Source organism: Peromyscus californicus, unplaced genomic scaffold (assembly GCF_007827085.1).
Source record: "Peromyscus californicus insignis strain IS unplaced genomic scaffold, ASM782708v3 Scaffold_6__1_contigs__length_162567912, whole genome shotgun sequence".
NCBI lineage: Eukaryota > Metazoa > Chordata > Mammalia > Rodentia > Cricetidae > Peromyscus > Peromyscus californicus.
Window position 1 is genome coordinate 148,740,235 of NW_026294584.1, and position 23,470 is coordinate 148,763,704.

Here is a 23,470-nt window from a genome sequence, read left to right on the forward strand (position 1 = left end):
TTAATTATATCTAGAAAAAACATGCATACTCCCATCCCCCAAACAGGGTTTCTTTGTGTAACCATTCCTGGAACCCTCTGTAAACCAGGCTGTCCTCGAAGTCAGATAGGCCTGCCTGTTGCCGCCAGTGCTGGGATTACTCGCGTGGGCCACCACCACCAGGCCCATTCACCTTCGATACACTCCGAAAGATAATTACAAATTCCACCCACATTCAAGCCACATGGATTATACAGGGCATGGGTTAAGTAAGCTTAGTGGTGAGGGTTCTGGGTTCACCCCATGGTTCTGGCCTTTTTGGGTTGCTGCCATCACTCAGTAGTAAAACACTTGCCTAGCACGTGACAGGCCTGGCACCAGAAAGATTCTGGATATTGTACTACATTTGTTTCTTGAATTTAAAATTCTTCGGGTTTGCCTGTTTAACGTCCTTGTTAAACTGTTAAGTACAGGGCAATAATTAATGCTTTTCTGGAGACAGTCTCAAGCCCAGGATGATCCGGAAGCACATGGTCCTTGTTCCTTCCGGGATAAGGTACTGCCCCACCCAACCTCCGGAGTGCCAATGGGATTCCACCCATGAGCTACTACAGCTGGCTATGAGAGTCTAGATTTCCTCAGCACTGACAGTCACAACATAGTTCTGGAACACAGTGATTGCTTAAGTTACTATTAAGTACTTTGAAGGAGAAATTACATTTAATTAATTAAATAGTGGTCAATCTTTCCATCTACTATTTTTCTGGCTCTTCCTGGTTTGTTAAAAACACAATTTGATTCTTTTCTACATTCTAGTTCTCTCAATTTGTTTATCTGTTATTATATCACTATTTCAGATAAGTGAATTTATGGTATGAAGTGTGAAGGTATGATTGGTAGTGCTTGCTCTGTTACAGATTATCTGAAAAAAGGAGGTTTTGGTTTTTTTTCTCCATATCCTGACGATTAATACAACTCATTTGGTGAATTTAAAAATAAATGATACTGTAACCAACACTTGAGAACTGAATGATTTCGAATTCCTGATCAGTGTGGGCTACATAGCTACTTACAAGGCTAGACTGTGCTAAATTGTATGAATCTGACCCAACAAAACAAAAAAAGGTAAAAATTGAAATAAAAAAAATGTTGAATAAATCCTACTCTAGGATTCTAGACTTTGTGGAAAATCCGCTTTTTAAACACTCACCTACTTCCTCTCTCAAGTTTCACGGAGGGTGCTCACTGAGGAATCTCCACGCAAAAAAATACCTCGGAGGTGTGTGTGTGTGGGGGAGCCAACCGAAAAAAAATTACCTCCGGGAGCGATAGAAAAGCCGGCAGCGCCACCACCGCACACGGTTCTCATTTTCAAGGCAGGAGGCGTGGCCAAAGTCCCTCATTCAAATAAAAAACCGGGAGATTTGCATGGCGAATAGGCACCGCGTGCGTTCATTGGCCGATGGAAGAGTGGGCGGAGTACCCAGTGCGCTCGCGGAGCTCCGCCCCCACCTATTTGCATAACGGCCCCGGCGCGTGCAGGGGAGAAGCGGGTTTGTTTTTGAATCTGCGGAGGCGGCGGAGTGGAGCGCACGGCTGAGGCGGCAGCGTCCGGGACGGCTGCGCGGGACGGCTGTGTAGGAAGGAACTCGGGTCCCTGTCCCTCACCTCCCGCCCCTGAAGGTATATGCGACTGTCAGGGGCTGTTGTAACTACAGTCGGCGAAATGACTATTGTATTTCGGAAGAGTCAAGACCGCATTATGGCGGCTGCGGGAGTTGAGTTTGCGCCTGCGCGGTTGCGAAGCTGCGGGCGGGCGCTGCATGGGAGCACGTGATCGTTTGGGGTCGGGCTCTAGCTGCAGTTGAGCAGCTGGCCGGGCGGTGGCTGCGCAAGCGCAATATTCATTTTCAAGATCTAATGTTCTTGTTGGACGCCATTTGGGTTCTAGATTTAATTTTTCTCATTCTCGAGGGGGTTTCATCTCGATACCTTTCTTTTCTCACATTTTCCGAGGAAAACGTTCCTCTCATGTCTTACACTTAGCCGACCTTAAAATCCTTTAATTCTCTGATTCCAGGCTGCAGACTTCTTTTTGTGTACAAATTGCCTCTTGTGGTTCTCGATTATAATTTCGCGTTTAGTTAGGTATTTCTGGATTCGTGTGCTATTTAGGGAGATAAGATCGGCACCTAGTGGTGTTCTCAGGGGAAGTGCATGTACTTCACTGCACTTTTGTAAATAACTTTTAACCCTGTTTTTACCAGTTCGCTTTTGGATGTGCAACGTTTACAAAATAGAAATGATTTTATTCTTTGAAATGTTAGTTTGAGAGAAGAACAAGAAAAGAATGTTCAAGTTAGTTAATTTGAAATCTCAATATCCTCAGGTTTTTGTTTTTTTTTTAAGAAATATTTTTAGAAATATTCCAAATCAATGAAGTTTTAATATTGGACAGTTTGTTAAAGCACTTCAATCTTGCATGTTTTTAATTCTGTTATTTCTTCAGTTATATGATTGCTAAAAAAACTAATGAACTTGTTTTCTCATCATTTTATGATGACGTAGAAGTTATACCTGATACCTTTTTGTGATGAAGAATTCTTCAAAATATTCCAAATTACATTGAGGCCTTTATGAATTGAAGTGAATCAATTGAAAAATTTTGAATTTTAAAAAGAAATATGTGCACTGTAGTATGTGTGTATGATGTACACTTGTTTAAATTTTTTTAGCTGTATATATTCTGGTTTTAGTTTCTTAAAATATCTGGTTTGCTACTGATTTCTTTAAAATACTAATGCCACTAAATTTAAACTTTATATGGCACAATTGGGTCAAGACACATATGACTTAGTATGGTTTTCTTATTCTGCCACTTGTTTCTTACTAGTCTAAAAATTTGTAAATGGCTTCATAAACTTCATCTGTTATTCATATATACAGTTGCTTTCTTGGTTGATTATGTAACTCGTTTGAACCAGTGTGTTGTCAAATGAAGAAGTGCGATTGCATAGAATATTGGTTGATTTTGGGATATCTTTATTACCTGAAATATACTCTTAGAAATAAGGTTTTACTCTTGTATACTCTTAGAAATAGTTGAAAGGAGCACTTTTGGATGACTGGTTTTTTTGTTTGTTTTCTGTTTTTTGAAATGATGTGACATGGCATAGAATGGAGGGATAGTAAAGAGTGTCCCCCCAACAGCTCTAAATTGGGTCTGATGTGGTTCGTGAAGCTCTGTTGTCTTGTACACTGGATTAAGGCGGTTTTCCATTCCTGAGACGTCCCTGCTTCTGCGGTGGCTCACCCCGTATTTGTACTCCTATTATTTTGGCTTATATATTTAAATTTATATTTTTTGTTTGAATACACAGATGGTTGTGTCTTAGGTTAATATTGGAGATCATAAGAGGTACTGAAAGAATATAATACAAAATTTCAATATTGAGGGGACAGTTTTGCTATCATACTTCTTAGAAGGTAAATGTGATTTTAAATTTACTAAAATTATGGATTGTCTGAATGTCAATGGTTAGTTCTTTAGTGTTTTGTCAGAAATAGGTGAATTCTGAAATTTTAGTTGGGTGGTGATGGAAGAAAGCTTTGACCTATGCCCTGCATATGTTTATGTGTACAGTGTTTACCTAATAGATAAGAACTAGGTTCCTCAAGTATGAGTGATTACTGGAGTTATTTAAAAATCATTGTAGTCTTATAAATTTTAAGTATATAGTTTAGAAGAAACAGATTGGAATGATTAAGTTATAAAATTAAAATTTTACTTTTTAAAAATTATTTGAATTTGTGCTAAGTATGTTTAAATATTTTAAACTTACACATTATAGAAGATTTAGAAAGTATTCAGTCAATCGTTAGGAATAAGCCCTCTGAACTGTTCTGGTGATTTTTGTGACTCCATTTTTGCCCTGGTGTATCAGCCTATAAATACTTATCAGTTAATTTTTAATTTAATTTTTTTTCCCTTTTGGTGGTGCTGTGGATCAAACCCAGGGCCTCAGCTACTCTTAATGTTCAGCTACACCCCCCACCCCAGCACAGTTCCTGCTCTTTTAACTTTGTGTTATATTATGAATATCTTCCCATTTTAGTTTTATAAAATTTATTTTTAAAATAATTACACAATACTGTGTTATGAAAATCTCAATTATCAGATATAATTAATTTATTTTTTTCATTTAGGGAGAGAAAGTCTCCTTATGTAACCCAGGCCAGACTAGACTTTGCTGTGTATACTAGGCTGGCCTCTAAAATCTCAGCTCTACCTGGTTCTGCTGGGATTAAAAGCACTCTATTGTGCCTCGCTCAAATGTTTTCAAAAGTCTGGAGATTATTTGTATTTAACGAGTTGAGGATAGCTTACTAAGCTCCTCTTCAGCACCCCCAATCATTTTGTTACTCTGTTCTTTTTCTTCTCCTCCCTCAGCTTATCAGATACAGCTCAGGCTGGCCTTGGACCTGAGTTCCAAGACAACACAGAGAAATGCTGTCTCGAAAAACAAAACAAAACAAACACAAATATTACTATTTTTAAGGGCTTTGACAGCATAGTAATTTACAAAATAGACCAATTTTTTGTTTTGTTTTGTTTTTCCAGAAGATTTCTCACACTGCCACCAATTAGATGGGTTGAATATACGGTATTTACTTACTTGAAGTGGTGAAGTTGATTTTTTTTCTGTGAAATGAACGGAAATATTTTCAGGTGTGTGTGTGTTCATTATGGATGTTGATGTCCTTTCTGCTGGTCAGCAACAGCTAGGGCAACTTAGTGTCGCTGGTTTTCCTTATTTTTTAACCTTTCAAATTGCTTTTGGTTTTATGTCTTGAGTTTTTTTGTTTGTTTGTTTCTATTTAGTGAAATACAGTGCCTTATTTGTTTGTTTGTTTGTTTAATTTAAGTAAGGGTTTCACTGTGCAGCCTGCCCCAGGCTGTTCTGGAACTCACTATGTTGATCAGACTGTCCTGGAACTCACAGGGATCCACTTGCCTCTTCCTCTCTGCAGACAAAGTATTACCTGTTGCGAGATGAATTTATCCATTTCATTTTCTTCTAGAACTTTATGATGATTTAAAAATAATATTTTTGTGTATGATGTGCATGCATATACTTGTGTCTTTGTTTATGTGAGTATGAGTATACTCCTGCCTTGGTGTCTGTGAGGAAGTAGGATTAGAGGACAGGCTCAGGTGCCTGTCCTTGTTACCTACTTTGTTTGGGGCGGGATATCTTAATTGCTTTGCATTGTGTACACCAGGCTAGGTGACCTGTGAGTGTCTGGGCATCCTTCTGTCTCTTCCCGTGAGAGCTCTGGGATTACAGATACATGTGCTGTCATGTCTGCTTTTCTTTCCTTGGGCTCTGGGATTTGAACTCAGGTCCTTCATTTCTCCAGCTCTCTTTTCATTGATTTTTAAAATTGTGTGTGTGTGTGTGTGTGTGTGTGTGTGTGTGTGTGTGTGTGTGCTCACAGACACTGGAGTGTTATCTGTCTCCTTGGAGAGAGGGTCTCTCATTAGATTGGAGCTCACCAATTAGACTAGACTGTCTGGCTAGTAGACTGTCTGGGCATCCTCCTGTTTGAACTTTGCAGTAGTGGGGTTACAACTACATTCCACATTCTCACGTGGGTACTGGGGCTGGAACAAAGGTCCTCATAGTTAGCAAGGCGTTGTAGGGCCAGACACTATATAGCCAGATGCTATATAAAATACTATATGAATATATTTAATAATGCTGTATACTATTTAATTGCAGTACCCACAACGTGTTTTCACAGTTGTATTAGCTAATGTGTGGTTTTGTAGATGAACATTAGATTCTTTTCATTAAATTAAAACAGTAATACTCTTTGTCTAGAATTATATACAGTAAGTTTATTTGAGGAATTTTTAAATCATAGTCTTAAAAATCATGAATAGGGTATACTTCTAGACTCCTAAAATGGACTGTTTTTAGGAAAGGTTGGGAAAACTTATGATCCCCATGATCTTTCAATAAGATTTCATTTTAGTGTTTTCTGGGTGGTGATAGTCAGAGGGATGGATTACGAGAGGGCATAAGGCTAAGTTTCTGTGCTTTGGGACATGTTGATAAGAAAGTAAGCCAGTTGGAAGTCAGAGGCTCGAAAGTAGGTTTCAAAAGAAAGGATTTTACCTGAAACCATTGTTGTTATTATTTTGATTGGTGGAATTTTGAAAAGTTATGTAGCTCAATGTTTGGCCAGGATGGAACAAACCTTCACCCATAATAAATATAAACACAATTTTACTTTTCTTGGTAGCATCAAATTGTTATGTTCTCCCTACTTTGTATACCATTCATTCATTAAATTGTTAATACTCTCCCTACTTTGTATATCATTCATTCATTAAATTTCTTTATGTTGTTTGGACTCAAACTCACAGAGATCCTCCTGTCTTTGTCTCCCAAGTGCTGCCTCATATATTAGTACTTAAATAATAGTGACATTTTACTTTTTATGTTTTTAATATTGAAAGTCTGGTTATTGCCCAGATATTATTTTATTAAACATGTGGAGGCATGAAAAGAAGAAGAGAAATCAAGAGAACTAACTCACAGTAAAATCTTCCTGGCTTGGTGAAAATAAACCTAGGAAACAGATACTAAGCATTAAGATAATTTTGTTAGGCATTTAATCCTGTCTGTTTTTGGGTCTTTTTCAAGGAAATTTACTTAGAAAAATTTAGGTATTTTGCTTTTTTTATGTTACTTTCGACCTTGGATGAGAAATTGTCGCTTTCTGGTGGATTATAGCATTTGTTTCCTTAACCTGTGACAGAGGTGCCCTAGAAGGGCTTGTGAGTAGGAGCAGGTACACAAAGGTTGGCTTCTCAACAGGAGAGTCACCGTTGAAGTGTTAGAAACAAAAATTTATCATTTTATTCTTTTATTTTTTTTCCTTTCTCCCCTGCTTTATTTTCTTCTGTTCATTTCTTCTCCCTTCTTTTTTCCTTTCTTTTCTCTCGCCCTGCCCTCTCTCCTTTCCCCTTCCAAGTGCTGGTGTCACAGGCCTGTGCCATGGTGTCCTGGAGCTGGAACACAGGGCTGCTTGCCTGTGAGGCAAGCACTCTCTCTGCCAGTTGAGCTGCATCCGCTGATCTCTTCTGTTTATTGTTTTTCTTTCGGTTTTTGTTTTGTTTTGTTGTTGTTGATGCTGTTTTGTATTTGAGATAATCTTAATGTGTAGTCCTGGCTGGCCTGGAACTTGTTAGGTGTAGCCCAGGTTAGCTTTAAATTCTCAGAGAGCCGTTCTCCCTGCCTTCTGAGGGCTGGGATGAAAGGGCAGGCTCTGTTTATTTTCTTGAGATAAGGTTATGGGATAGCTCAGGCTGGCTACAAGTTCACCCTCATGCTTCATTTTCTCTACCTTTGCTCACCTAAGATCCTAAAATACAACTCTGGAGAAAAAAGAAAAAAATACATGTAAAGATTTGAAGACAAGATGGAAGGATGCAATTATTTGTGTATTATTATTCCACTTAAAGTTGGATGGAGTTAACTGACTCCAAGTTGTTATCTGACCTATATATGTGTGTTGTGGCATGTTGTCACTCCACACACATCATAGACACACGTAATAAATTTTAAGAATCTTTATGGACAATAATGACACTACAGCTAGAATTTAAATGTATTTGAAAAGTAATTTAGAAAAAATTATTTGATAATATACTCTAATAACAAATCTAAACATTTAGAAAAATTATTTGCAAATTTGTGTGTGTGAATCTGGTTTTTGGACTGATTAAATAAAAACTAAATAAACCACATGATTATTAAGGTCACTAGATTTACAGTGCACCTCTTCATGTTGGACAAGCAGATTTTTTTCCAATAGTAATCTTATTTGTAGAGATGCTCACATTGATTTCAACAGCATCTAGTTGTCATTACCAAAGTTAGGGATGGAGTAATGTATTTTAGGGACTGGATCCATGCAGGATTACCCCATCTCCTCCACTGTTTACAAAAGCTCAGGGCGCAGAGCTTGCCTTTTGTCCACTCACCTTTCCTCCCAGTTATAGACTTGCTGGACATGCTCAACCAAAACTAAGGCAGGTTTAGCTTGGTAACTCACTGCCTTCCAGTTTTGGTTCTTGGGAGCTTGAAGCTGAGTGCAATTTAGTTTGTTTTTGTGGCAGGCGCTCATACTGTAGCCCAGGCTGACTAACTCACAGCAGTCTTCCTGCTTCAGCCTTCCATGCTGAGAGCTACCATACCAGGCTGGATAGTGATTCTTGAGGCAAAAGAAAATAATCCTGTTTCTTTCATATCTGCACTTCTAAGCAGGCCCCGACCATAAGACATAGATTTAACTATTGCGTGTTTACTGAGTTTTCTGATTTCTTTTTACTTTTTGATAATTTGAAATGAGTTCTCATATAGGTTAAGCTGACCCACATTACATGGGGGAGAATGGAGGGTGATCTTGAACTCCTGATCCCCCCTGCCTTTATCTCCCACATGCTGGGATTACAGGCATGTGCTACTGTGCCAGACATTTAGAAATTTACTTAGTTCTAATGAGATATCCACTTCTGGCCAGATACTTTATGAAGTGTTAGACTTTACCAGCTGTTGATAAATACATGATTGAGAATCATGTGGACGGTTAGGAATTTGTGCGTTCTTTGTTTTATTGAAGCTCGGAATATATGACTTGCAGAAGAGATAGTAAATTGGTTTCTTCTTGATAGATTTTCCTTGTTCGCTGTCATACTAAACGTGAGGTCTGTTTTTAAATGTCACACTTGAGTGTAGTTATGGTTACACATAGGAAAGTAGAGTATTTAATTAAAATTAAAAAAAAAAAAGTATGTGCGTGCGCACGCGGAGCACGTGGAAGTCAGAACAACTTTCAAGAAGGTTCTCTCCTGTCATGTTGAATTCTGGGGATCGAACTCAGGTCTTGTCTTTGTGGCACGTCCCATTGCTAAGCTGTCTTGCTGGTCCAGAAAGCATATTGTCATTGAAGGTAACTGTTCACCACTGTGTGACCAATGTAAGCCTCTTACTGAAAACATACACACTAATTTATAAAAAGTAAGATGGTCTGTGATGTAGCCCAGTGGGTAAAGCTGATTGCTGCCAAGCATTATCACCTGAGTTCAATTCCTGGGACTCACAAAGTGGAAGGAAAGAATTGAGTCCTTGCAGGTTGCCCTCTGACCTCCACACACAACCTGTAGCTTCTGCCCCCATCCTAAATAAATAAATATAATTAAAACAACAACAACAACAAAGCATCATACCTTATGCAGTGTTTAATCACTTTGAGCAGTATTTTTTCTACAGAGCTACTCTTAAAATGTCTCTGATAATTTAGCTTATCTGTAAGGACTTTCTGAATAAATTTATCAATATTAAATACTGCTTTCACAAAGTTGTCTGCTTTGTATTAATACTGCCATGAAAAGTCCTGACCTAATTCCTAGATCCAGATGTTGATTCATGAGGGTAATAACTCCTTTATGTCACAATGACTCTCTTTGACTTCTCTTTTTTTTTTAAGAAAATTTTAATTCATTTTATATACCAACCACAGATTCCCCCTCTCATCACCCCACTCCACACCCTCATCCCCTCCAAAAGGGTAAGACCTCCCATGGGGAATCAGCAAAGCCTGGTACATTCAGTTGAGGCAGGACCAAGCCCCTCCCCACTCCACAAGGCTGAGCAAGGCATCCCACCATAGGTAATGGGCTCCAAAAAGCCAGCTCATGCACCAGGGATAGATCCTGATCCCACTGCCAGGGGCCCCTCAAACAGACGAAGCTACACAACTGTCTCCCGTATGCCGAGGGGCCTAGTCTGGTCCCACAGCTGTCGGTCTAAAGTTTGTGAGTTCCCACGAACTTGGTTCAGTTGTCTCTTCAGATTTCCTCATCATGATCTTGCCCCCCCCCCCCCACCCCCTCTTGATCATATAATCCCTCTTCCTTCTCTTCAACTGGACTCCCAGAGCTTGGCCTGGTGCTTGGCTGTGGATGCTTTGCTGCATCTGCTTCCATCAGTTAATGGATGAAGGCCTGGGAGATTCCCGGGCTGCGGTTCCCGCCATGGTACTGCTGACTGGTGACTTTCCCAGGCTGCCCCACCCCTGCAACTGCCTCTTTGGCCTCTCTTGTATGCAGCTGTAATCTTAATGCTTCTGTTCACTATTATGGAGGCTTCCTTTTAGGACCCTTGTTTTCCATATGCCATTATTTTGGTTGACTTTGTCTCTGAGGAGGAGGAAACTATATGTACTATTTCCTTTTTAGACAGGATATATGAGATGTTTTTGTTTTTTAAAGATAATTTATATCAGAAAAATATCATTCAGTATTTTAATGTTTGATTGATAGTTTGGCTGGGTATAGAACTCTAATCTGAAGTAATTTTCCTTTGTTTTGCAATGAAAGATTGTACATAGGAAGCAGGTACTCACTGGTGAACCATATCCTGGAGCACTTTCTTCAATGATTTCATTGGTGAGATCTTTTGCCATTCTGCTCTTTCATTTTGAATTTTTATATAGATTTTTTTGTATAGATAATTTTGTATTGATAATTTACATATATATTCTAACTCCCATTTTCTTTCTATAAATTGTCTTCTGCTGAAGCAGTTTTCTTCAATTTCATCAGATAGTTTTATTGAATTTTTTTATTTCTTATATTAACTTCTTTTTCATTTCCTGCCTATACTATTCTGTTCTGGTCTTAAAAGTGCAACTTTTTCCTCCATATAATAATAGGTTTTGAAGTTTTCTTCTTGATGCATAATGATTTGCTCAGTATTTTTGGCTTTTGCTTTCTGTCTTCCATGTTAAAGGCTTAGTTGGGTTTCTTTTTCTGGGCTTACTGCATAATATGATGTGGTAGATAAATGTCAATTGAAATATCTAAATTTAGATAGATTTAAACTTTTGTTGTTGCTGGGGTTGGAATCCAACACCTTGTAAAAGCTACACAAGCCCTCTTACAAAACTACATTGCTGACCCTTGAACTATCATTTTAATTGGGGAATCTTATTTTCAGACCTTTGCTATGTTTATGGAAAGCTCCTGTTCACTGGACTGTGTTTGATAAGGGCATCTAGACTTAATGAGATGTGGAGAAGTGAGGTGTTTTCAGTTTGTATCTTAATTTTTTTAAAAATTACAAGTTTATTCTGTTTTGTAGGGTGGATCATGCATTTCTTTGCATGTGGAGGTCATAGAAATACTTGAGGGAATTGATTCTCACCTTCTACTATGTGGGTCCCAGGGTTTAAACACAGGTTGTCAAGCTTGGTGGCCAAAGACCCCCCCCCCCCAAGTTGCCTCCAAGGAGACGAGGGGGGAGATGCATGCCTTTGGAGTTGCAGTTCCAGAAAGCAAGCAGACTGAGCTGTGGAGTTCTGTAATTGTTGCAAGGGAGGGTCAGGGTGTCCAGAAAAGGGCAAGCAAGTTTAGGAATTGGCCAGTAATCTAAGAAGTAAAACAGAGAAAAGAAAAAGTTACCCTTTTTGAGGTAGAACCCAGAAAAGCTAGTGAAGATCTAGTTTGTACCTTAGTATCCTTTTATGTTCCTTTCACCCCCCCCCAGATATGACATTAACAATAATTTGTGTAGTGTGCCATAACTAAGTAAATGGAACAGTCTACCAAAACACAGTAAGACTTTAAGTAGTTTTCAATAATTTACACATGCATTGTTATTCCACTAATGTGGTAAACAAAAAAATACAGTAGTTGACTCAAGTGAATTCTTTTAATTCCCTCCCTCATTACTACTTTTGTAATTCTTGGCAAATGATTATATTCTCTGGACATAAAAGGTGGTGAGTGTAACACTTATTCTCAGGGATGTCTAGACTCTGACATTGCGACATGACTTTATCATTTACAAATGCATTAGACTGGCATTCCGAGGCATCCTGGGAGCGTAGGATATGGCTGCTTCATTGTAATGATGATTGAGAAGAATGTTCCAAAGCATGCTAGTTTCTCATTGGAGGAGATTAAATGTGAGATTATCATAGAACTATTTACCTAATGTTAAAATGTTTTTTTCCAAATCATTTATTTTTTTTTCAAATAAATGATGTGGCTTCTTATAAATGATCTTATCTAAAATTTCCTAAAAGGTAATTTATGACATTAAGTTATATCTGTGTTGGACTTAGAAATATTAACAGAATTTTAAAACAAATAATTAAGTTATATGTGGAAATGTTATAATGAAATCTGTTACATTATATTCTAATTAAGAAACAAAACCAGCCTGGAAGATGGCTCAGGGTGCTGCACAAGCCTGACCTGAGTTCTGTCCCTGAAATTCACTGTGGAAGGAGAGAACCAACTCCTGCCATGTTGTCCTCTGCTGTCTGAGCAGTGTGCATGTGTGTTCCCATATGTGCATTCTGTGTGTGTGTGTGTGTGTGTGTGTGTGTGTGCGCGTGTGTGCACACATGTAATAATAATAATAAGGTTGAAACAAAAGCAAACAATCTACTTCTTTAGCTGTTTCAGAGCTCAGCTATTGTGTGCAAACAGCAGTCCCCGTCAAACCCCTAAAAACTGGAATGTACTCTACAAAAGGCATCTTTACTACATTGGACTCTGAACTGCAGTCTTGTAGGAGAAAATTAGGGAGAAAAGAGACCCTACCAGAAAATGCACACTTTCCTGAGATTTCCTGAGTGTCAGAAACAAAATAATGAGAATCTCAACTTACTGTCTGTTGAGAGAGTTTTATACTATTAAACAGAATGGGAGACGAGCAGATGCAGTTTCTAATCTTACATGATCTAGAAGAGAGAAGTATTGAAGTGTGGTGAATGCAGCAAAGATAGGAATGGAAGATCTTGAGAGCAGTTATTCCAGGGGTAGATGATGGACATAGTAAGGAGAAAGCGGGTTAAGGAGAGGACTGTGAGTGATAGTTAATGAATGGTGGGTGTTCTGGCCCATGCCTCTTCTTCCAGGACTTTGGAAGGCTGAGGCAGGAGGAATGACATAAATTTAAGGCTAATCTAGGCCTAAAGAGTGGGACTCTGTCTCAAGCAAACATAAACGTGAATCCAGTCTAGAATTTATCTGGTGAACGAGGCTGTTTTTTTGAGACACATAATGAAAGATGTGGACAGTGACACCAGTTACTGTAACAGCCTTCATTTTCCTTTCCTGTTTTTATCCGACCAAGAGATCCAAGGTCTGAAAGGGTTGGGTGAAGCTCTACACATTGAAGCTGAGTGTAGTCTGAGTTATATTTCATTCAGCTTTTATTAATTTTTAACTGTTATTTAATCTCTGAGCCTGTTTTAGTTATCACAAATTGGTGATAAAACCTGCCATTAGGAGCAGAGTAACAATTGAGAAAGCATCTAAAATTTACCAGATAGCTATACTTTGGTTATTTGTAATGCCTGACTCCATTAGACTTACATCCCAGTTTTACAGTAATCATGTCTATTCCAAACATTTCAGTTTACTAACATCTTGCTTTTACTGAATAGATGAAGCCACCCTCAGCCACAATACCCTAAGAGATGTTATGGCTCGGCCAGGTATGGTGGCACAAACACCTATAATCCTAGCATTCTAGGGATAGGTTCAGGAGGATTGCAAGTCTGAGGGCAGCTTGAGCATACAGGGAATAGAGTTTTGGTTACATAGTAGGACACTGTCTCAAAAACTACAAAACCAAACAATCTTGGCTCGGCCTGGGAGGAGGGGACTAGACCTACCTGGACTGAGTCTACCAGGTTGACCTCAGTCTGTGGGGAAGGCTTTGCCCTGGAGGAGATGGGAATGGGGGGGGGGGGTTGGGGGGAAGGTGAGGGGGACGGGAGGGGGGAGAACAAGGGAATCTGTGGCTGATATGTAGAACTGAATTGTATTGCAAAATAAATTAAATAAATAAATAAATAAACTACAAAACAAGGGTTGGCGGTGTATTTCAGTGGTATGGAGCACTTCCTTAGCATACTGAAGGCCCAAGCTTGAGCCCCAGGCTGTAATTTGATATAGCTTGGATCATGTGTAATGTTTCTCTTGTTTTCTGCACTTAAGGCAGTTTTCAAAGATATTATCCAGTCCATCTTATGGAAAATTGGATAAAGACTTCTTTCAAGGCCGAGTAATTAGAAGAATTTTATGGAATATTTCAAATCTATGGAGAAATAGAATGAGAGAATGAACCTCATGATTTGTGGTCTCATGAGGCCAGCTGTCCTCTAGTTGTATTTCTGTCACCTCTCTTCTACCCTTAAAGGGTTGTAATGCGTACCAGCATTTAGACAGACAGCACAGGAAACTAACTCGAGGACTGTATCCAAAGAATGTCAGAAGCTAACTCCATGGCTGATGGGGACGGAAGCAGAAGAGGTCCTTTGTATGCCTGGCTCTGTCCTGCTTTCCTGCCTTCCGCCTGTTCTGCTGCTGCTGCTGCTGCTGCAGCCGGAGTGTCCGGAGTGTCCCCACTCCTGCTGCCCGGGTCTCAGAGTTGGCTGAGTCCCTCTTCCAGACTGGCTCGTGCCCTTGGGTCCTCTCTTTGTCCTTCCCAGAGAATCTACATTCTTCATGGACTTTTTCCTAGTGTTAAAGTGATGAGTTCTGTCACCTGAGAACGTATTTGTGACACTTGGACTACAAAAAGAAGAAATGTTTGATTTTATGAGAAATTACTAAATTAACCTTTGTTGCCACCTTAGTTTTAAGACACTATTGTTAAAATTGAAAAATGTGATTGTAAACTCTAACCATTCTGCTGGATTGAGCACTTCTGAAGCTTAGATTCTGTGGGGAAATTTTTAATTAGCTTTTAAAATTAAAATTAACTTGATCAAATGAATATAAGATTAAACAAATTTGACACTCTTCTTTTGATGGATGTATTATATTAAAGGTAAAAAAGAAAAAGTAAGAAAATAAATAAGGGTCTTGAGCTGGGTTTGAGGGGTTTGACTTTCCTTCCCCTTTTTTTCTGGACTGAAATGGAGGCTTTCTTTCAGGCGAATTCCCTAGTGTTTGCTCTGTGTGATCTGGCTCTATCTCTGTTACTGCTAATACGTGGCATGGATTTCAAGTTGTTTGGATCGGAATGTGCCCAAACTGTTGCAAGACCGGATTCACAGGCATTTTGTTGCAAAACTGGCTTGTTGCCTTCTGTTTTCTTTTTCTATGTGCTAAGTAGCTGCATTGTTTGTTGCAGTATATGCATTAGCTGTTTGTGTTCAGTTTCCTGCAGGCTGACAAAGTGGGAGGGGCTTTCTTTGCTACATGGCTGAGTTTTCACTGTGTGAGTTCTTGAGTGCACATTGCAGCCATCTTAATTACACTTTTGTGCAACTGAGACTGTGCAGCTGTCTCAAAATGGCTGCTAACCCAATCTGTGAGGCTGCTTAGCAGCAACTATGCAGTGAAGAGACTTGTCACATGCACCAGGAGCTGAGGTAAGAACCAGTAAGCTTTTATCTTTACACATTACAATTAGAAAACATTTGAATATAACCAGCTTTGTATAGGAAAGAGAATTTGCTTGTGAAGAAGTTGAAATGTTTTCTAAGAGCTGTAAACCTATATTACAGAAACAGTATATTAGAATGGTGAGGTCAAAGGTTAAATTCCTGTGATTTCTCACCATTTTGTTGTCCTCGCCAGAACATTGGATCACCACAGTAGTGCTTTTCTAACACAGGAGTAACTTAATACTTCTTGTGTATTGGATACTTAATTCATTAGATATTTGCAGAAATTCAAACAATATATTAATTGAGTATTTTTTAAGAAGTCATAAATCAGCTTTGTTTGGAAAGAATATGATTTTCTGCTTTTAAAAAATGAGTTATTGTTTGGTAGCTTTATAAAAAGAATGCGAATTTGCTATATAAATCATAGAAAAAATATTGTCTTTCCATTTTCTATTATATGCTTCAGTGCTTTCTCACATGTTGCCTTTTTTATTTTATAATTAATATATATATATTTATAGTGTCTCACTTTTTTCTTATATTTTGTTTGAATTGACATTGGAATTAAGATTTTAAATTTCAGAGTAATTTTACATATACACCTCATACCTTTTTCTTTTTAAAATTTAATGCAGACTGATAACTAGAGAACTGGAATAAATAATGTTTTATTAACTGACATTATTATGTACATTTAAAACTTAACATTTAAAGGGATTGTAAATTTAAAGAAGGTTTTTTATCATTATAAAGCAGAAATGTTTGCTGAACTACTGTAGCATACAATTTCATGGTTACCTAGCAAGTTAGGAGAATAATTTTTTCTTTCTTTTTCGAGACATGGTCTCAGTGTGGTCCGGTGTTGCCTCTAGCTTGCTAAATAGCTAGGGCTTGCCTTGGGCTCCTGACCTCCAGCCTCTGCCCCCTCCAGTGCTAGGCTCACAGGCATACATGCTGCCATGTATTCCCAAAAGATTGAATGGAATTTAATCACATCATTCAGGTAGGAGAATAATTACATTTTAAGCGGCTCTTAAGTTGTTAGTAGTTACTAAATTATTTTCTGAATGGTATGGTATACTCCTGTAACTGTGACAATAGAATATTTTAAATATATTCTTGACTAATACAATAGAGAACAGTTAGTTCTGAATATTCTGAATAGAGGGGCTTTTATTTTCCATTTTTTAAGTTTTTACTCTTTTTGACAACCCCCCCCCCCCCCCCACACACACACACATTGACTTTTTTAAAAAGGATCTCGTGATACGAGCTGGCCTTTGAACATTTGTTATGTAGCTTGGGCCAGCCTTGAACTTGGAATCCTCCTGCTTCAGCCCCCCAGAATCATAGGCAAGTACCACCATGTCTGGCCCTAGAATAACTTTTAAAACAGCAAATTAAATTTTTGCAAATTAAATTCTTAGGGGAGGCCCCAACACATTAAAAGGTTACACATTGAGTTTTATTTTATACTTATTTTATAGTATGGATTTATAAAATTTACTTGTCATAATTGTATTTAATACATAAGCTATTATCTATAACAAAACTTTGAAATGAGATCACATGGGACCTTGAGAAGTTTATCTTAGTGTCCAGATCTAGCTCATGTATTTGTAGAACTCAGCCTCTACTGCACTATGGGATTCTGTTTGAAATGTATCCTTGAATGCATCTACCTTTTTTCCTTTTTTGATTTTCTTAAAGGTTTAGACTAGAACATTAGATCTGCTACTTAATAGTTGAAAATTGCTGCCCTGTCACAAACTTAAATTTGTACCTCCTCTTGGTAATTTTTTTTTTTTTTTTGGTTTTTCGAGACAGGGTTTCTCTGTGTAGCTTTGCGCCTCTCCTGGAACTCACTTGGTAGCCCAGGCTGGCCTCGAACTCACAGAGATCCGCCTGGCTCTGCCTCCGGAGTGCTGGGATTAAAGGCGTGCGCCACCACCGCCCGGCCATATTTTTTTAAAAAATAAAATAGGTAGCTTTTTTTTTTGTAATCTAATCTCAACTAAAATGATGACTCATCATAATTTGAATAATTTATATAAATTATCCAGTCATGTGAATTTGCCCCAACAACAGAAACAAGAAAAATTGGTATGTGTTGGAGAGTCTGCTCCTCCTTTGTGTAAGGTCGTGCTCAGCAGCATGACGGGAGAATGAACTGCTCCAGCCTCGGTCACTCCTCCTCCTGTCTGAGTAGAAGTTCAGTGTCTTGGTGGAAGGATGGGGGGAGGGGAGAGTACAGTACTTAAATGTAGGTTTGAAAAAAATTGTAGAAGATAGCCACTTGGTCTTTAATGTGGAGGAAAACTGATTAGGTTGAAATTATTGAGCAGTTTATGTTGGCATTCACATTTTTTGCCTTCTGTTGCTGAGTGTAGAATTTACTCTCATACTTACCAGTTTTGCATGGGGAAATTCTAAATTCTGTCGTTACTTGGGCTATTATTGCTAATTTTTTTTGTTGCCGTTTTCCATTTTTATAGCTTATAAACATAAAGAGTTTGGATTATTTTGGGTTGGTGGCAGTTTTCAAATTTTCTGTGATGAGTTACAGATTAGACATTATGCTGGATAATTGGGGGCATGATACATATTCTGGGAACTGAATTCTTTTCTTTTGGTTTTTTGAGACAGGGTTTCTTTGTATGTAGCCCTGGCTGTCCTGGAATTCACTCTATAGACCAGACTGGCCTCGAACTCACGGTGATCCACCTGCCTCTGCCTCCCAAGTGCTGGGATTAAAGGCGTGCGCCACCACCGCCTGGCTGGGAACTGATTTCTTGAGGCCATATATTATCTATTCTTTTTTCTCCTCCTTATTGTTTACCCCTTTTCATAAGCTGTTTCTAAAAAATTAGTATAATTCTCAAAAGGAAATGTCAGGGTGGTAGAAAGTTCATTGACTCAAGATTCCACACTTAAATATAAGTACCCTTTTGGCTTTCTTTTTCTGATCTAACTTGCTCACTCTGTTTCTTTAGTTTATTATTCTCAAATGTCACACACCTTGTCTGTCATGTGTCACTAGATCAGCGTATCTTAGGAAAGGATGGGGAATTTCTTATATTTTCTTATATAATCCGTGATGCAGTACATTTGTAAGTAAAGTCTGAATCGAATGTTGTTATTACAGAATTGGAAGTGTAGGATAAATGGTTCAGTTGTAGTCTGGCTGAGTCTTCCAAATATATTGTAAGAAAAATAGCTCTCCAAAAGATGACTTGAATTCAGGGCCTAGTGTTTGCTGTGCTTCAGGTGCAAAGGAGGACCTTAGGAACAGTTTTCTTTCAGTGGCCACAGTGACAGCTGTTAGACTTATTTTTATCCGTGAACTACTGCCCATTTTTCTAGTGAACATCTAACATGAAATTTTACTAAAAGTCCACGTCTTGCCTCTTAAATGTTAGATGGGGTAATGGTATGCCTGTATTTCTTCCCAGTAATATACTTTGAGTAGACAGGTCTCTCAGACACTCCATCCTCTTCATTATTTATTATTTTGCTTCTCCCAGGAGTTCCCTTATAATCCTTTTTGTACTCAATTAGTGGGAGTGTTGATAGCTTAAAATATCTAAAATACAGTTTCTAACACAGAAGAAAATAAACATAAATAAAATTTAGCGTACTCTACCCAACCTAGGGAGACCTAACATATGTAAAAGAAGTGTATTCTTTACAAAATGTGATACCTTTGATAGCATGTTTTTTCTAATTAAAATTTTTTGAGGTTTATTTTTATTTAATGTGTATGGGTGTTTTGCCTACGTGTATGTCTGTACATCGTATGTGTGCAGTGCTCACAGATGCCAGAAGAGGACATTGTTTCCCCTGGACCTGGAGTTAAAGATGGTTGTTAGCTGCCATGTGGGTGCTAGGAGTTGACCCTGGGTCCTCTGGAAGAGCAGCCAGTGCTCTTAACCACTGAGCCATCTCTCCAATCTCTGTTCTTTTTTTCCCCCAGTGTTAGAGTACTGTGGTACCTAATAGATTTAGTGTCACCAGCTTAAGAGTCAGAGGGAGAAGATTAAAATACTCAACTAGAAATGTATAAAGGGACCTTGAGGTTTTCTTCTGTTTGTTAATGGTGTCACTTATGTTAAAGACATCATCGGCGCCAACCAGTCTTGGTGGCATAGAGTAAGAAAACATTAAATTGATATACCACTTGCTGCACAAAAGTATAAAGTAACATTTTGTCAAAAGTTTCTACCAAATATTGAACAATTTTAACACTTTATGAGTTTTCTAGTAGGAAGTTTTCTTAGTTGAAAATATTTTCTGAGCCGGGCGGTGGTGGCGCACGCCTTTAATCCCAGCACTCCGGAGGCAGAGCCAGGCGGATCTCTGTGAGTTCGAGGCCAGCCTGGGCTACCAAGTGAGTTCCAGGAGAGGCGCAAAGCTACACAGAAAAACCCTGTCTCGAAAAACCAAAAAAAAAAAAAAAAGAAAATATTTTCTGATAAAATACTTTTCTTGCACAGATAATATTGGAAAGCCAATATAAACTTAACTTTGAAAATGCCTCTCTTTACATTTATTAACAGTACTGCGTCAGCTGTGAAAATTGATTTGCTGGTGCATGAACTGGTAAATTACCTTTCTGGCTGGTGAGAATTTGAATACAGGTTTTCCAGAATGTCAGTCCAGCTTTATTTTTTTTGGAGGGGGGATTGATCTTCTTACTGTGTAGCCCAGGCTGGTCCAAACTCTTCCTGCCTCAACCTGCTGAGAGCTGGATTACAGGCATATGCCACCATGCCTAGCAGCTTCTCGACATTCATAAAATGACAGTTAACTCAAGGAAAATACTCTCTTGGAACCAGATTTCAAGCGAAAAGTGAAACTAGTAAAGAAGGAAAAGGTGGCTGACTTGTACAGGAGATAGACTTCCCTGCTTTTCTCTATTCCCACACTGCCCAAAGAAAGTGACTGGGGAGAAAACAGAACTACTGTTCAGATAACCTAAATAGTGCAGGTTAGAACTTTCACAAAGTGGGTTTTTGTTTGTTTGGTGGTGGTTGTTGATTCACTATAGTTTGTTTTTGGAACTACAGAGAACCGCATTAGTTGACTACCGCAAGAGTGTGAATTTAATGAGGAGGGATTGAATTTGAGAGTTGTCCGAAGAGTTCTGAGTTTCCTGAGGATATCTGTCATCCCCTCGGAAGTAAGCCAGATGCAGCCTGTGAAGAGTTCTGATTGGCAGTGCTACTTTGTGGGACATGAAGTTGATGCATCAGAGTGGGAAGCACTACAAAGATGTCAGGAGAGGTCCTTTCTGCTAGTGCTGTTTATTATTGTTCAGGTTGTTGTTCTCATTTTATCTCTTTGTGCCATTCTTGGACCAGTAGAGATGATTAAAGAATTAGAAAGTACATGTTAGCTGTCTGGAGTAAGAGGAGTCTTAAGTCTGAGGGCTAGTTTAGACAACTTAGCAAGACTGTCTTAAAAATTATCAGGTAAGAATCCTGGCTTTCCTGGTAGAGTAGGTAAGAGCTCTGTGCAAGGACTGTTTGTTATAGGGTCCAGTCTTGGTTCACCATAACATACAAGCTGTAAGTGAGAGGGTCTAGACATTTTTTATCAGTGGGATAAAATTTTATGCAACTGATTTTTGCCAATTGTTAAGTTCATTTTATTTTAATGTCTTCTCAGGCAGTTCTTTTTATTGTACATTACAAAAATATCTATCCACTAGTGTATTGGAACTAAAATGTCAGTCGTCTGCTGTGATTGGCTTAAGAAGCTGTGAGTTAGCTCTCCATCCTTCTGTTTTTGGCACTTCCAGTAGCAGGAATGTTGAGCTGTTATTGATTAATCTACTGCAAGTGATTAATGAGCTCATTTGATATTAAAGTAATACTAAGTGCTTATTATTTACACCATGTTTTATGCTGGACCAAACTCAAAGTTGGATGCTTAACCAAGTGCAAGGAGGGAGAGGAGACCCCTGAAAAAGTAGAGACTGGAGTCAGAGTCACACCTCTGACCCCAGCCTTTGGGCAGTTGAGGTAGGAGGATCTAGCCCAGTGGCTCTCAACCTTCCTGAGGCTGTGACCCCCTTAATACAGTCCCTCATGTTATAGTGACTCCCAACCACAAAATTGCTTTCATTGCTACTTCATGACTGTAATTTTGCTACTATGAATCATAAATATCTAATATGTGACCCCTGTGAAAGAGTTTGTTGACCCCTAGAGGGGTCACAACCCACAGGTTGAGAACCTTTGCTACATAGTTAAAGGCCAACCTGGGTTCAAATGTAAATAAATTAAAAAGACTGTATGTGGTAGTTTGAATAAGAATGTCCCCATTAGTTCATATAGTTGATGAATTTTCAGCCACCAGAGAATGGAACTATTTGAAAGGATTAGTAAGTGTGGCCTTGTTGGAGGAAGAGAGGAGAGGAGAGGTAGGTGGACTTTGAGGTTTCAAAAGCTCATGCCAAGCCCTGTGTGTGTGTGTGTGTTTGTGTGTGTGTGTGTGTGTGTGTGTTTCTGTCTTGTCTATCTCTCTGTCCCGCCCGCTTCTCTCCTCTCCTCTCTGCTTGTGAATCAGGAAGTAGCTCTTAGTTACTTCTCTAGCACCATGCCTGCCATGCCTGCTTCTCACCATGATGCTAATGGACTAAACTTCTGAAACTTTAAGCAAGCCCCCAATTAAATGCTTTCTTTTTTAGGAGTTGCTTTGGTCACTGTGTCTCTTCACAGCAGTAAAACAGTGACTAAGACAGAAGTTGATACCAGGGAGTAGGGTGTTGTTGTGACAGGCCTGACTATGGTCCTTGTTGGAGGAATATGGAAGACTTTGGGACTTTAGATTAGGAAAGTGGTTAAATGCTTTATGCAGTGTTTAATGGGCCGTACTAGTGGGAGCCTGGAAGACAATGGTGCTGAGAGCAATCTAGATTGTGATGCTGGACTTCAGAGGTTTCAGAGGGGAAGAGTATTAGTAAGTGGTCTAGAGACCATTCTTGTGAGATTTTGGCAAAGAATGTGGCTGCTTTCTGCCCCTGGCTGAAAAAATCTGCCTGAGGCTAAATTGAAGTTTTGGATAAATGACCCTTGCAGAGGAGATTTCAGGACAGCTTAATATTAACTGGGTTGTGTGATTATTAGTGGCCACTCTTATACAGATCTAGTATGAAATGGAGCAAGTTAGACAAAGAGAGATACAAAATGTACAGTTTGAGGAGAAAAGCACAACGAATTAGTGGAACTAAGTCTAATGCTCATGGAGATAAATAGTAGTTCATAAGAGTTTCTTTGGTCATGATATCTCTTCATAGTAATAGAACGGTGACTAAGATACTATAAAACCTGGATAATTTCTACTTTTCAGTTCTTGAGGCTTTATGATGAATGTGATACTTAACTAGTGCTTGGTGTTCAGACCTGTGCCCCCCACTCCCGTCCAGTATGAAGTTATGGTTAATCCTGAAGTTACATTGTTTTTGCTGTCATTTCATCTGCTGGGATGGAATGAGCTAGGTGGACGGATCTCGAGAGGACAGTGAAGTTGTCTCAGAAGAATTTATCATTTCCTTTCAGTGATTGTCTCTCCAGGTAACATTTACAATTACCTGCATATCAGGGGCCACCATTTACTGTTTATACAACAGTAACTTCTTTGTTCATACTTAAGAGTTTCATTATTATATAATGGATAACATAAGTAAGTCAAAAATAAGATTAAAATTACAGAGTGTGGGCTTAGAAGATGGTTCAGTGGCTAAGAGTTCTTCTAGCTCTTGCAGAGGACAGGAGCCCAGTTCCCAGCATCCACTTTGGGTGGATGCCTTCAGCATCGTTCCAGAGATCTGACACCTAAGACATCTCTTGTGTGTGTGTGTGTGTGTGTGTGTGTGTGTGTGTGTGTGTGTGTTTAGCATTTACATGGACATTCCTATATGCAAACAAACATACATACAGGTAATTAAAAATAATAAAAATAAATCTAAAATAATAACATTTTGTTGAGATAATCCCTT

The 23,470-nt window shown here is 38.8% G+C and overlaps 1 protein-coding gene across 2 annotated transcripts in view; it reads left to right on the forward strand.

Annotated features, from left to right (window-relative positions):
* Positions 1-1,505: 1,505 nt before the first annotated feature.
* Atf7ip (activating transcription factor 7 interacting protein) overlaps positions 1,506-23,470 on the forward strand; it is an 89,946-nt gene continuing 67,981 nt past the window's right edge. The window contains exon 1 of one of the 2 annotated variants that reach the window (XM_052719601.1): positions 1,506-1,662. Coding sequence is in view for 1 of the 2 variants with exons in the window: in XM_052719600.1 (XP_052575560.1) it covers positions 15,434-15,450 (17 nt within the window). In the remaining variant the exon portion in view is untranslated. Of the gene's footprint in view, positions 1,663-15,046; positions 15,451-23,470 lie in introns of those variants that run through there. The other variant, XM_052719600.1, reaches the window with a different exon arrangement.